The sequence below is a fragment of the Ciconia boyciana genome, chromosome 3, assembly GCF_034638445.1.
Source record: "Ciconia boyciana chromosome 3, ASM3463844v1, whole genome shotgun sequence".
NCBI lineage: Eukaryota > Metazoa > Chordata > Aves > Ciconiiformes > Ciconiidae > Ciconia > Ciconia boyciana.
The window spans coordinates 17,583,352-17,598,290 of NC_132936.1; the positions used below are offsets into that span (position 1 = coordinate 17,583,352).

A 14,939-nucleotide genomic window follows, 5' to 3' on the forward strand; every position below is an offset into this window, starting at 1 on the left:
CTTGTTCCCAGCCAAGTGGTGTCAATGCAGCATGAGGCTCAGCGGGGTGATGCTGCAGAAAAATCTCTGCAAAATGTGGTGTCTTTGCAGAATGGTTGTTTGCAGGAGTCAGCTTCTAGTGGCCAGATGTGCTAAAGCCTTCCATTTGCCTATGGGAGAGCTGGCCTCAGGGTGCAGGGACCTGTCAGTGACACTTCTCACCTTGTAGATACTGAGCTGGGAGAGGAGAAGAGCAAAAAAGTGCCTAGATAATTTTTAATTACAGCCCAGCACAGGGCACCTTCCAACATAGATTTTCTGGGTGTCCTGTCCAGTGCTTTGACAACCCAATTCTTATTAATAACTGAAACATTCGATTAAGGAAATGCCATTTTGTAATGGGAGGGGGAAAAAAAAGCCTTGCAGAGCGCCTGTACAAGTACTGGGGGAAGCATACTGAAGTCAAAGACTGCTGAGGCAGATTGCCTCCGTCATCTACTCCGACGTAACTGAAGGCGATCTTAGCTCAAGTCCCCCACAGCTGGTCTTGAATGCCAGAAGAAAAGTTACCTTAGAGCTTCATACCTGAATTCAATCAAGAAAATCCCAGAAGGAGGTGTAGCAACAGAACACGGTTATAGTTAATGGGCTCCTTGCACCAGCAACAGTTTAACAAACAAATCTCGTGTCTTTTGGATCCACTGAGGATTGAGCGGTTGGGAAATGCAGTACTGGTAGCAGGTAGACATCTCATCCTGCCCAGTATTAGCATTTACTAAGGTTCGTGGGGATTTTTTTATCCCCAGAAATCCCTGGATCTTTTCCAAACCGTGCTCAAATAGAAGCAGAAATCAACGGGCTTAACTTAATCTGGGTTGCAGAACTTGGGTGTGATCACAGTGGTGTCCCTCTGGTCTTTGACCCCGTGTTCAGTGCAACTTCTTGCATGTGAAATGGGGAACTCCTCAGGTTGGAAGAGTGGACTGAGCTGTACCTTTGACTGTTTCCCTGCACTGAGCTCTCAGTGTCGTCTGGCTTGACCCAGCATTTCCAGCCCTAGGTTTTGCCAAAAGCAGTGCTGGGCCCTAGGGGAGGTGGGGCTGAGTCGTCAGCCCTGTCCCAGTGAGGCTGTCACCTGTTGTGCTTTATATGGAGAAGGAACAAGCAGATAAAAAGGCCTTTCTGTCTTTAGTGTTTAGCGTAGCTGGATTTCTTGAGGAAAAAAACAACAAATTACTTCTGTTGGATGTTCCCTTGCTCTTAAGTAAGCATAAATCTACTGTAAATTCCAAAGTCTAACTCCTTTTCCAAGGCAGCGCAGTGGGTTCAGCCTGGCTAGCGCAGGGTAGCCTGTGGCAGCATGAGGGCACTTGGCACATCTCTGCTGGGAGTGGAGGGGAGGACACAGTAGCCTTTAAACAGCTCTAACAAGGGCGGGTGCTCCTCAGAAGGTGCCTGGTGCCTGTTCCCCTTGAAAACAGTGCAAAAACTGAACCCTGGACTAGATCCTGGTTGCCTCCCCCACTGACATGGCTGCTGGTGTCTTGCAGAACGTGGAGATGCTTAGCAGCCTGGACTCTGCCTCCGTTCGAATCATCAAGCCCTTCCCCGTGGCGCAGTCGACAAGCCGGCACCAGCCACTGCAGCCCATTGCAGCCGTGCCCACCGTGGCCACGGCACCAAAACAGGACCACCAAAGAATGGACACTATTCAGGAGGACCCGAGCACTGACTCTCACATTGATGAGGACGGGTTTGAGAAGGACCCCTTCCCAAATAGCAGCTCAGCTGCCAAATCTTTTGAGGACTTGACAGACCATCCTGTCATTAGGAGTGAGAAAGCTTCGTCCTTTAAACTACAGCGCCAGAACCGGGTGGACAGCAAAGAAACAGAATGCTAGTGTCTTACTGCCTTCTAAATGTATGACTTGTGTCTGCAAAATAAGGATCTAAAACCATTTCATTTATATAAATATAAATATATGTATATATATTTTTGTGAGGGAATGGGAGAAATAAGGAAGTGACCTACTGCAGATGCTGGTCATGTGTATGACCTTCCTTAAATTACATTTATTAGAGCATTATATCTTTTAAAAAGGAAAATCCAAACTAAAACTGGCTTGTTTTTTGAAGCTTTTTGGATTTGTTTTTCTATTTCCTTGACCTTTAACATTTCCTTCAACCTGTGGTGCAAAACCAAATATCCTGCTGGATATTGGATTGTGTATATTGGCCTTTTTTATAATTTAATTTTTTGTAGTCTGACAGCACTGATAGACAAAATTAAGGGGCTTTTAAAAACAACATGAAAACACTGCAGTATGTTCCATATAGAGTAGACTATTTAGCAATTTAAGGTACATGTAAGCAAAAGCCTAAACAGATGCCCTGAGAACAGAATGAGAGTAATGAAAAAAATAAAAATGTAGTCTCACAGCATTAAATGAAGATGCATAATTGGAATCAAGAAGCTTAGGATGTACAGCTTTGAAATAAATAAAAATGAAAGGGTCATGCAGAGGCTGTTATGGAAATGCTCCTCTAGCATGAAACCGCTTTGCCTCTAGTGGTGAGGTTGTCTTGTCTTCCTGTCTCTGTTGCAGAGAAAGGCATTCGTTGGGAGTTTCCAATGCTGCGCTAAGAGGCTTGCGTGTTGCAGGTGTCTGGTAGGAGAAAGAAGTGGAGATATCATTTATGCAGATGAGGACTGTTTTAACCAGCTGTTTACAGTGGTTGTTTCTGTGCAGAGATGTTTCTCCAAATGTTATTTTGAAAAAGGTAACACTATCGTTGAGATGTTCAAAGAGCTGAGCCTCAGTTTTCTGTGGTCTATGTGGCCTTTGGAAGCTCCTAGTGCATAAATAAATGGGGGGGGGAAATTCATGCCATTTTGGGGGGACATTTGTTTAAAAACAATTTTGAATTTAATCAAAAAAGAAATAAACCTTCATTAAACTTACAGGGCAAGTATAAGGAGGAGAGTTCATGAATTCAAATTCCCACACAGGTAGTACAATGTGATGTTAAAGGTTGGTAAGTGAGTGGTGTCCTCTGATCTGATACAGCTGGAGATCTGTGAGGTGAGCTGGGACTGGTATACCAGCGTTGTTTTAGCTTAGTAGCAGATGGTGTGAGACAGTAAAGCAGTGTCTTAATGCTGCATCTGTTTTCTCCCATAAGAACCTGTTGATAAAACTGACATAAATGTGACCAACAGTAGAACCCTTTTGACTGTTACAAGCCTGCACTCAGCCACAGGGGAACTGCAGCTGCAGAAAGCATTTGTTTTTAAATGTGAGGGAAAGGAACCAAACCTGTGCTGAAAGGACTGTGGGAGTAACCCCCTCTCCTCCCTACCCAAGGATACTTGTTACACTAATACTTGAACGTGTGCCTTATGGTATTCTATCTGACTAGCTATTGTGTTTTATATACCGGTTTTGAACTTTTGGGGGGTTTTTTTGTTTGTTTGGGTTTTCTTTTTTTGATTCAGTGCAAAGTACATGTGTGAGGAGTTAATTTAATTGCCAAGACAATAAAAGCTTTTTATATAAAAAAAAAAATATCAGTTAAACAAGAGCTGTTTCTGCTTTTCATTAGCTGTCAAACCCTGAAATAAGTCTGGCATGCGATCAGTCTTGAGCCAGTTATTTCTCACTGCTCCCCTCTGAAACCCGGCTGCTGTGGAGGCCAGACCCTGAGCACCAGTGGTACAGCTCTGCACCTGCAGGGCTGCCCCGCTTCCTACTGGGGATGGAGTTTGTCTCAACATGTGTCCTGCAGGTTATCACAGAATCATAGAATTGTTTAGGTTGGAAAAGACCTTTAAAGATCATTGTGTCCAACCATTAATGTAGCACTGCCATGTCCCTAAGCACCACATCCACATGACTTTTAAATGCCTACAGGGATGGTGACTCTGCCACCTCCCTGGGCAGCCTGTTCCTGTGCTTGACAATCCTTTCGGTGAAGAAATTGTTCCTAATACCCAGTCTAAACCTCCCCGGCACAACTTGAGGCCCTATCGCTTGTTACTTGGGAGAAGAGACCGACCCCCACCTCTCTACAACCTCTTTTCAGGTAGTTGTAGAGAGCAATAAGGTCTCCCCTCAGCCCCCTTTTCTCCAGACTGAACAACCCCAGTTCCCTCCTGCTGCTCCTCACAGGACTTGTTCTCCAGACCCTTCACCAGCTTCATATGGTCAGTTCTGACAGTGAAATTTGTATCTAAGGTATGGGTGCGTGCTCAAATGCCTTTTTAGGTAGCAAATGTGTAAGTAAGTACATGTTCTCAGCACTAAGGCCATTACTTCCCAGATGAAAACCAGGCAGTGGCAGGCACTTGGGAGCATGAAAATAGAGGTTTGGAGCAGGCCTCGGAAATCACAGAATCCATCGCCCCCATCTGAGCTGTGAAGTCTCTACTTGCACAGTTTGTTTGTAACATCTAATGCAGGAAGATCCACAGCTTCCACAAGGAGCCCCTTCCGCTGTTCTCCAAGTCTATGCTGTAAGCATTTACTACAGAAAGGACTGTCCAGTTTAATACTCGTAAGTATTTATAAATCAAACTAGCTTCTGGTCCAGCTCCAGGCACATGAAAAATAACTACTTACGCTCCAGTTTATAACATTATTACATGGTAGATGACAGGTCTTGGCCAACTGCTCTTAGTTATTTAGTGAAGCAAAGGCAGCCTCACGGCACTAACAAAGCAGGACATCTTGATGCTCTCTCATCGGTCTGTCTCACCCAATGCATAATAAACACATCACCTGTGGCCTCATCTGGTTTGTCAATGTAGCTGTTAATATAGCCCAGAATTATGTGGGGGGTTTTAGTTGCAGTGATACACACTTTGTTTCTCTTTAATCCATGGTCCAGTAGTATTCTCATTTCTTCTGCTATCTGGCTGGCCAGCCTATTATTGCCCAAACCACTTTTTTTTTCCATGCTTGTTGAATTTCATCTAGGTTTCAGGCTTTTTTTTTTTTCCCAGTTTGTAAAGGTAGTTTTGTAGTTTGTGTTCTCTTGGCCAAAAACTATGCATAGTATGCAATACTTGTCTGTTACGTCAGTTGTTAAATCATGGATGAAGGCCAAAGATCACTTGAAATGTCTCCTTGACAGCAAATTACATATGATGCAGCTTTGTCAGCAGAGATGTAGTTTCTTCAAGTTTCTTCTAGTAGTTTCTTCAAGATCCAAGCTTCTCAAAAATGAGCATGTGCATCACCAGTTTTATGCTGCCCAAAACCATGCGCTGTTTTGAAATCTGTTTCTATAGGCAAGAAGCTGCTGCTGGTGCCAAAGTAAGTTAAAGTTTAAAACCCCTGCTCTGAATGACAACATAGCACTATCAAAATCCTTGCTAAAGCTCAGATAACTGCTTTTACGGCTGTATTACAACCAAATAAATTAATCTGGACTGACATTAATGGCTCTTGGCAAACTCCACACTGCTGCCTCTTACCGGCTCCTAGGTGTTTAAAGCTAGTAGATAGCATTAATCAAGGCATAGTCCCCAAAGCTCAGCTAGGCCAGGAACTCCTCAGGGCAGCCTGTCCCTTGGTCACGGGGCAGCTGAGACTCTCATTTTGCTCCAAGTCTTCCAAGGGAAGAGGAGCTCATCCCCACAGACGTTCAAGCTACCGGCACAAGCAGCATGCAGACAAGCCAGCCCACGACACACCCTGAGTGGTCTCATCTTTATTCTCCCACAGACCAAGGGAAGGGGATATGGCAGGGTATGGACAGGGGACTCCCCACTACCCTGTTCCCCAAGTCTGCAGTGTTTGCCGTGTGTTGCTAGATATTGGCTGTTTGTAAACAGACTGGCTTTGCCAGGCTTGGCTGCTTCAGCTCGTTACTGCAGGGGATCTCACAGAAGACTGGCCTCGGGGTTTGTATGGTCCACGTCACGCCAGTAAGGAAGCAGTGAAGGAAGGGCAGACAGTTTTTTTTCCAGGCACGACCAAAGTTGTGCTGCTAGAAAGCTGTTGCCTTTTGTTGATAAATGGAGCCCATCAGACAAATAGGAAGAGAAATCCTACAGGAGAGGTTAAAACCATGTATTAATGTATTTGCTAATTGCAAGGTCTTGAGTAATTTTAAAGTAAGTTCTTCAAAGCCAGCTGGTATATATACTGGTTTTATTTTTCACCATTTGTATTAAAATATTAAGAGAATGTTCTGATGGCCAAAGTCACCACTATTCAGCAGGAAAAGATGACGAGATTAAGTGATGCAATCAAAATATTGAGTCTACTGCACTACTGAACAGTCTACTGCACCAGAAAGGTGAAGTAGACTTTTCCTCTGCAGGAAAGAGAAAAGATTCAGTGTCTGAACTGGAGTTACCTGTTTACGGCAAGTCTGCAATCTCTGTCACATGGACTAGTTTGGGTATTTGGTCGGAAGCATCAGCGAGGTACCCATTGAAGTTAGCCCAACGCTGTGCCATGGGTTGGACTAGGTGCCTCCAGAGGCCCCTTCCAACCTAAACTACTCCATGATTCAAAGTCCAAGGAAAAGGTTATTTACATGTAATGCACCCAGGGGACATTTGCTAACCAAGTATCACGGTCAGGTTGTATTAAGCTTTATTTCTCCCAGCCCAGTATGAAGCATTCTGGATTACTTTTTTCCTTCCCCAAAATGTGACTTGGATCTACTTTGTATCATGTCAGTGATAATGCAGCACTACAGGTTCCTCTACGCTAAATTATGCATTTCACAATTCATGACAGTTTCAAAGTCTTTCCCATGATATCATACCTGATTTTTTTGCATCAGTGTCCAAAGGTCGAGTACATCAGTTCCACAGTCCCTAGCTACCTGAACACAGGCCTGGGCGTATTCCCCAGTGGTGGCATTGTGGCGATTTAATTTGTCACCTATCAGACACAAAGAAAACATTTAGCAATCACGACTGACACAGTTTGATTTCCGTCTTCTGTGGCACACAGGATGCGTATCAGTTTGTTACACCAGCAGACATAACCAATTACAAACCAAACCCAAAGCACAATTTAAGTGGCTGGCAGCTATAGGTCTTTTAGTGTCTTTCAGGGCACCTTTTGTTTTTGAGGCATTTGAAAATATGTTTCTTGTTAACAGATGCGTAACAGGTGAAAGAGCCAATGGCAATAAGCACAGAGCATAATGCTTATTCTGTGGTGCTCGCAGTTTTCACCTTCTGTCAAACTTCAGGTGAAATCAGTACACAGATTTAAAACTTCATACACCTGCTACTAGCATGTAGCATAGAGTTAAGTAAATGTAAATCTATTTACAAGTTTGCCTTCCGCTTCCTGGATGACATCAGATGTTTAGCTTCTCGTTACAGTAGTTTCCTCATTGTAACATGCTGGTGAAACTGGGGTACATGGAGGTGCAAAGCTTTATCAACACTCGCGACTGCTACATTTGTGCGTGCAGTTACACTGGGAGCTGGACTTCGAGTACGTGCTCAATGCCAGTTACTGTAAGCCAGCAGTTTTGCATGGACCACAGTGAAACTTTGGGGCAGGATATTATGAAGTTATGCTGTTTGGTTTTTTTATTAATGGGACCTATAATGCAATTCATCAACTCCTAGTCTACTCCCTCCTTGCATCTGATGATTCCCACTTCTTCACACTGACACCTCTTTCCTCCCATCATTTCTTTTCATCATAAAAATATCCTCTGCAGCCTCACCGGTCCTTCCCCACCATGGTACGTTTCCAAACTCTTGCTTCAACTTTCTTCCAGGTTCAACTCTCCCATAGACTGAGCAGCCCTTCAGCTCATTCAGCCTCCACCACGCAGAACTCCCTTTGTTGCCAAGTTCCCTGTTTTGATCACAACCTCACCTCCCCAGGTGAGGTCCTGCAGTCCTGTCCTTTTTCCCTTTCTATGACTTCTAATCTAGCAGAGTTGATTGATAATTTCTTATTCTCCCTTTGCTTTTTCTTTCATCGTTAGAATTACTGCTCGACTGTTTCATCTCCTCCTCCATTCTGGAAGCACACAAACGCATGCCCGCTCTCAGTGTGCAGCTCTGCAGGAGCTGGGTCTATAAGCTAAGTAAGAGCTGCAGCCAAAGGAAGCTCAGAGAATACGGTGGTCCCCTGAGGGATCAAGGAGGCAACCTAGTGATTTACCCTGACCTCTGCATGTACCCACTGAGCTTGGGAAGGAGGACAACCAACAGTGGGGAGCAATGGGTTAGGGGATACTCAGAGATGCCAAATGCATCTGGGGGGGTGGGACTCACTTGAAGGAGCTGCCCGTTGCATTGGTGAGGCCAATGTCTACCACCTACAAAAATTCATGGCTAATGGGAGACCCACAGCGACTGGAAGAAGGTTAACGTTATACCCACTTTTAAGAAAGGCAAGGAAAAGGACCTGGGGAACTGTTGATCACTTGGCCTCACCTCAGTGCTGGGAAAGATAGTGGAGGTACCTCCTCTTGGGATTCATTTCCAAACACATGAAGGACAAGAAGGAACTATCAACAAAAATTTAACAAAGCCAGACAGTGCAACCCAATTGCCTTCTGCGATGAAATGATGGCTATACAGATGACAAAGAGCAGCTCTGACTTTAAGGGCTTTGACTCTGTCTCCCACAGCATTCTCATTTGGAAGCCAAGTTTCGTGCCGCTTTTCACACCTGGATGAATGTTCCTGTGAACATGATCATCCTCATGTTTCACATCTCTCCTTTGCTCTGTTATCTCTCTGACAAAACGAGAAATAAGCAGAACATTTCTCCTGGATACTGGTTGAGGACAGATGATCTGATACTGCTGCTTACTGTGGTCCACGGTCTGAGATCACCCTGTCTTTTGTTCCACCCCTAGACAGCAATCTCTTTTAGACAGATGCTGGCAGATTCAACACTGTAAATGCAAGTTTCCTCCCTCCCTACCCATAAAAAGGATAGCTTTAAGACGAAAATGAACTAGCAACAGTTAAAAAGTGTTACTTGATAGCTAGGAGACAGATAAGCAGCATTCATGGTGTGCTCACCTAACAGATCTTCAAAAGGACTATACGGGTGCATGTTTTGCCAAACTACGGCTGTAGCAGCTTTAGTAGGAGCTGGGCGCGCACAGCAGGAAAGGCTGCTCTGTGCCTGACCTATCCCTTACGCCCTATCTAAGGATCTGCTACTGTCAAATCTACAGTATTGGCCATGTCTGATGTTCGATCTGACCTGCTACAGCTGCTACTGTCTTACATAATTTGTGAGTATTACTCTAAGACTTTCTCTCCTTTTCCAACTGAAATATAAAAACCACCCTGCTGGATGAGACTGAAAGCCCATATAGTCCAAAATCTGTTTTGCACAGTGATCACTGCCACACAGCAAAGATCCCTAATGGAAAGCCATGCAATAACATAGTCTAATTTAATGCAGTTTAAACACGTCATCTTCAAAATGTTACCACTTTGATTGAGTACACAACTCAGGATACGCAATGCCACCGAAATTTGAGAAAACCTTGCAAATACTAAGGTGACAGCTCTGTGTGTACCTGAATCTAACTCAAGCCTTTTATAAATGTGCAAGAACTGGGCAAGCTGTCCAAATTGAAAAGAGGACATGCTCTCAGGATGCACAGACTGTTGCTGCTAGAGTCAGTGGGATTATGGCAATTTCCACCAGCTGAGTAACAGAAAGTAAGCAGTGCTGTTATGTCTCTATTTTTAGAGTTAGCTTGAACAACGTAATCATTTAATCACCTTTTGCTTCTTTTTCAGGTACTTTTATTAGCATCCTTAGAATATTATATTCTCTGGGGGATTTTTAAATTTAAGATAAACCTGGCTAGGATATTACTGCTTATCCAGATAGATGTGACATATGCTGTGACTATTATAACATTTTCTAACGCACACAATGCCAAAATTTCTTCCATTACTCATGTTATTTTGGAAGCTGCTAGGACATGACGTAGTCTGCCTAGAACATCTCAGCAAAACCTGTGTTCTCAAAGGGCAGCCACTTCCATCAGTTTTATGCATGAACGGATCAATCAACACTTTCAGAAGGATGTTACTAATTAGTTGGTAGTTACTCCACAAGCTTATCCAAAAGCTATTTAGCAAAACAGCTAGCAGTCCTTTTCCACCAACTCGAAGAACACGACTGCAATCTGGCACAAGCATGAAGCTAATAATCTGTCAGCCTGGGATCAGCAACTTACACTCTGACAGTAAAATGCAGAAATTGTGCCCATCCGTATCATTCTTTTACCTTTGGCAAGACACTCCTTTTCCCAAGCTGATTCCTGAAGAGGTGGTGGCGTTATCAAAATAATCCTGTCTTCAGTAACGTCTACTGACTTCAGATACTGTATCATGCTCTTTAAGTTTGCAGCATATTCCTCCAAAGGAACATGTTGCTTAGGGTTCAGATCTGTTAGATGAGGATGGAGCACATGCATTAGCGATGTTAAACTGCTTACAGATTTACTGCACAACACAATGTGCTTTTTACACAGCATATGAATGTGGGCACTCATTTTCAGTAAGCAGTTCACCTCAACCATTGATTCTGGAGGTGGTGTGGGAAAATACTGTTCCTCAATATGCAAAGCAGACAAATGAAGAGTTTAAACACAGCACTTCCAACTAATACAAATGAGGGACAGCAGAAAAGAAAACACCTTTTTTTTCAAAGATGCTTTGTCTTGCAACTCTGTATTAGATCACATAATCACCTCAAACTTCACCTGAAACAAAAGCTAAGATTTTTCACTATCTTGGATGCAGAGAAAAATTTCAAAATTCCCATGGACATACAGACAGTCCTTCATGCACTGAGGTCATTATTTTGATTAGACTAGCTCTGCATGCTGCTATGCTTATCTTAGAGAGAATCCAAATACTACCTTCCCTCATTTCCTCAACCCATCTGCCAAGAACCCATCAGACTGCTTTAAAGGCAGAAAAATCAGCTAGATGCCCAACTCCAATTTTAGGTGATGGATATATGACTAATTCTTGAGCACCTTGAAATTTACTTTTAATATTAAAACTTGGTGAGAGGGAGAAAAATAGAAAGCACTGCATGGTTTAAATACAAATAAAATGACTGAAAACAATCCACTGTAAAAATGAAAAAAGGGCAACTACTTCATAGAGAAGTGGCAGGAAAAGTGTGTAATATTCTGCCTTTTCTGCTAAACTGTAAAACTGTCTTAAGAGAATGGGCCACAGAAAAAAAAATAAAAGCTACTGTACCTTTCAAAGCACTGTCATTGGCTCCAAAGAAAATAGTAACCGCAACAGTACTCTCAGCACCAGTACTTTTACTGATCAGTCTTGGAAGGATCAATTTTGCCCACCTGGTGTTGTACCCCGAAAGCCCTCGGTTCACAACATCACATTTTCTGAAACAAAGACACATATCAAAAAGAACATCTCTCCTCTGCCCACCAGACCAAAACCTGGGAAGTTTTGAAGCATTCTGTCAGGATACCTGCCTCCGTCCATCTCAGAAACAACGAGATGTCACAGGAGTTTTCAGTGGGATTATAACTTTAGGTTTTGAAAGTGCACCCACAGATTGCACGTGTAGTATATACCTGTCATTTAAACTATGAACTAGAACAACAATCTTGACAATCACCAAGGATTTTTTTCTTTCCACTCAAGCTCTGAGTGGAAAGAAACACCCAGTGAGTATTTCCACCAGTACTGGGCAGATTACCACTAAGGCAGTTTCACTTCAATAAATAAATAAATGTTAATTAAAAAATATACACTGAATATTAACTTGTGTTGGTTTTCTTTTAGAAAAGCTGCATGACTTCTTGCATGCTAGAAATCACTTTTGAAATCTAAGCTCTTACCTGACCAGTCTCTCAGCAAGGGATGCCCCCCAGCCATTTTCCTGGAAGGAGAACTGACAGCAAGGAACATTGGTTAGACCCTCACTGGAAGAACTTGCTCCCCAGCCAATCAGTCCCACCACCAGCACCTTCCCTCATCAAAATCTTTTTGTGCACAGCCTCTCGCACTGCTGCAGCAGCACTTCCTCCCTCCCAGCCTGCCCTGTCCCTGCAGAGGTCGAACAGCCCTGGTCTTACCTAGACACACGACTGGCATCAGAGGCAACATGGGACCATACCTACAGAGGGATGGACCCTGTGGTCCCTTTGTAACCAAAACTGACTGGTAACCAAAACTGACTGCTGTCAAGCTATAGTTTCATTTTGGCTGGTGAGGCTTCCCCGCCCCCTCCATTTTCTACTTTATTTCTAAGATCCTTTCACTGTGCCTTCGTTCTGGAGAGCACCTCTCAAAAATCCTCTCTCCACATGCTGCTTCGGAGTGCAGTTCAATACCTACCTCTCCTAGTAGTGGAAAAATTAATCCCTTCTCATTCCCACTGCTGCACCATCCTCCCCATTACAATGCTCCATCTGTTTACAGAGCTGCACAGTGAGTTGGTTTAGACAACCGATCTCCCATTAAAGATAAGCTCTGTCTTTCGCCAAATCTTTTTTCATCAGAGCAGCTCTGTGACCCACTCCACCACGCAACCCACGCAACAGAAGGCAGGGACCCAAAATGAACACTAAAAAGCTAGTACTGCCTCAAAGGTGATGTTCACCAAGCCACAGTCCAGTCACGTCCATGCAGCACGTGTCTCTGGGGCGGGTGAGCTCGACGCAGGGAGCTGCACCGAAGGGACACACCAGGAGCCCGGACAGGGAGGAGTACAGGGGTCACTACAGACAGCAGGCTGTCCTCCCTGTCTGGAAAATGCCACTGCTGCCAAAATACCACAAGCCACGCTTTTACCAGATAACACTTCTAACATAGGAACTTTAAGGATTTCTGCAAAAGGCTCTGAATCTCATAAAAGACCATCAGGCGTGAAAGCTCCTGGAACACTCTCGTGGGACATCTGACAGGGACATAACCATGCCGGGCCGCGCTCCCATTTCACTGGTCTCCTTCCCGCCTCATGGTACCAGGGAATGATCCCCGCCACCCGCCAGGCTGGCCGGCCTCTGTCCAAGCCGACCTCCCCGGCTGCCCGACGGCAGGCTGCCACGGCGGCTGGCCCGGCAGGGCGGGCGGCAGCCCCTGAGGAGAGCGGCTCGCAGGGGTCTCTGTCATCCCGCCTGACAGGCTGCTCCTGCGCCAGCCGAGGGGGGGACCGGCCGGCGAGGCGAGGCTGGGGGCCACGCTGCCCCACACGAGGACACATACACCCCCTCCCGCTGCAGCCGCCCGGCTGCTCGTTCTTCCTTAAAAATTAATAATAAGCAAAGCCCTGTGCTTGGCACAGGCGCCCAGTCTAACGCCGGACCGCTGCTGGCGCGGCGTTCAAGGCAAACCAGGGCGCAGACCGCGGGTTGCCGCTCCCGGTACGAGGAACTGGGATGTTTATGGGGCTCCGGAGCTCCACGCGGGAACAGACGGGGGCCACCGGCCCCGCGCGGGGTCCACGGCGGCGTGGAGACCCCGTCGGGCCCGCAGCCGGGGGCGGCGGCACGGCCCCTGAGGGGCTGCCGCCGGGCCGCTACCTCAGTGATGGAATCTCCGAAGAGGACGACGCGGGGCCAGAGCAGGAGCCGCCCGCGGGCGCCCGCCTCCGCCAGCGCCATGGCCGCCGCCGGACGTCCGCCAGAGGCAGGGGGAGGAGGAGGCTGCGCCGCTTCCTCTGCGGCGGGAAACGGGGTGGCCGCGGCTCGCCCCGATTAGATCCGCATTAAAAACCGGCTTCAACTTGCAGCACCGCCAGTTTTATTGCTTTCTCCCCGCTGTAAAAGGCTTATTACTGGAAGTGAAGTAAATCCTCCTGCGGCGCCGGGGGGCCTGGAGAAGAGGCGGCTGCCCGCAGGGCCGCAACCTCCTACACGGCCGCGGCTGTGGGCGGGAGAGCCGGCCCGCCGGGAGCAGGGCGCGGGAAGAGGGAAGGACGATGTTGGGGACCTAACCCTCCCCCCCCGCCTTACACTGACTGCAAGCATATTGAAAAAAACTTGCATCATTTTAAAAATAAGACTTTTATATGTTCCAAAGAGAGACTTCCTTTTTAAGAAAATCTCCTTTAAGAGACTTCATACTCTTAGCTTATGACAAACAAAGCTGTCCCTAATTCTGCTAATACTTATAATACACTAATTCTGCTAATACCAATACACTAATACTGCTATAAAGATTATCAGGTGCCAATTTAATCAGCTGAGAAAAGGGGAAAAAAGTTGTGTGTACAAGGGAAAAACAATGTTATTTTGTAGAAAAATCACTTTCTCAGCATTATTTACTGCTCGGCAACAACCCCAGCTAACTCTGAGTATCACATTTGTATTTGAAATTCCTCTCCACATACTGCAGTTTCTGATACCCCCTTTTCCCCGGTCCAGGAAGACTGCTTCACCAGCACTGAGTGACAGGGCTGTCAGCGGGAGCTGACTGTCATGGAAATAGTGGCAGGAGCCATTTGCACTTGAGGTTGTTACAGGTCATAAGCACTGACTTCGCTTGAAGCTGATGTTGTTCATCTAGTCCAGCTAACAGCAATGCCTGCATACAAAGTTTTAAAGCTCCAATTAACCCCAGTATGCAAACATGGATTCCATTTTAAATGTGTTCAAGCCCCCTTTGACTTCAAGCAGATACAAGCATGTAGGTAATTGCTTCCCTGACAGGAACAAAATTATATACAAGCTTGATTCCGAGCATATGCAAACCCAAAACACCCAATTTATCCTCCAACTGGCCGTTAATCTTCAAAAATATAAAAATCTCTCAATTTAATTTTTGTAATTCTACATTGAGGTAGGTTAAGATTTTTTTCTTATTTCTTGTATGTGCACGTAAGAAAAAGAACATGTGCACACTTTGCCTGATTTTATTATGATCTATATGCACAAATGTAGTTGCTATAAAGTTGCTCATCCATTATTTGAAATAACTCAGCAGTTTCACAGTCACAGAATTG

The 14,939-nt window shown here is 45.3% G+C and overlaps 2 protein-coding genes across 2 annotated transcripts in view; one reads left to right on the top strand and one right to left on the bottom strand.

The window, feature by feature from the left end:
* Nucleotides 1–3,529, top strand: part of ADAM17 (ADAM metallopeptidase domain 17) — a 35,895-nt gene extending 32,366 nt beyond the window's left edge. The window contains exon 19 of the mRNA XM_072855064.1: nt 1,530–3,529. Coding sequence (XP_072711165.1) covers nt 1,530–1,880 — 351 coding nt within the window. The 3' untranslated portion in view covers nt 1,881–3,529. The remainder of the gene's footprint in view (nt 1–1,529) is intronic.
* A 2,146-nt stretch (nt 3,530–5,675) lies between these two features.
* IAH1 (isoamyl acetate hydrolyzing esterase 1 (putative)) lies at nt 5,676–13,740 on the bottom strand. The gene is made up of 6 exons (XM_072855065.1): nt 13,519–13,740; nt 11,833–11,885; nt 11,222–11,370; nt 10,233–10,394; nt 6,760–6,878; nt 5,676–6,031 (listed from the first exon to the last, which is right to left on the bottom strand). Exons 1-6 carry the CDS (start codon nt 13,597–13,599, stop codon nt 5,864–5,866), a joined length of 732 nt encoding a protein of 243 aa, XP_072711166.1. The 5' UTR covers nt 13,600–13,740; the 3' UTR covers nt 5,676–5,863.
* Between the last annotated feature and the right edge of the window lie 1,199 nt (nt 13,741–14,939).

Excerpts from the sequence above, each read along its gene's own strand:
- IAH1 (XM_072855065.1), bottom strand. The coding sequence starts at position 13,599 with ATGGCGCTGGCGGAGGCGGGCGCCCGCGGGCGGCTCCTGCTCTGGCCC. Across the intron at positions 10,395-11,221 it reads CAATGACAGTGCTTTGAAAG|ATCTGAACCCTAAGCAACAT; the intron begins GTACAGTAGCTT and ends CTCATCTAACAG. Across the intron at positions 6,032-6,759 it reads CACTGATGCAAAAAAATCAG|GATTTCTCTTCCTATTTGTC; the intron begins GTATGATATCAT and ends CCTCTCCTGTAG.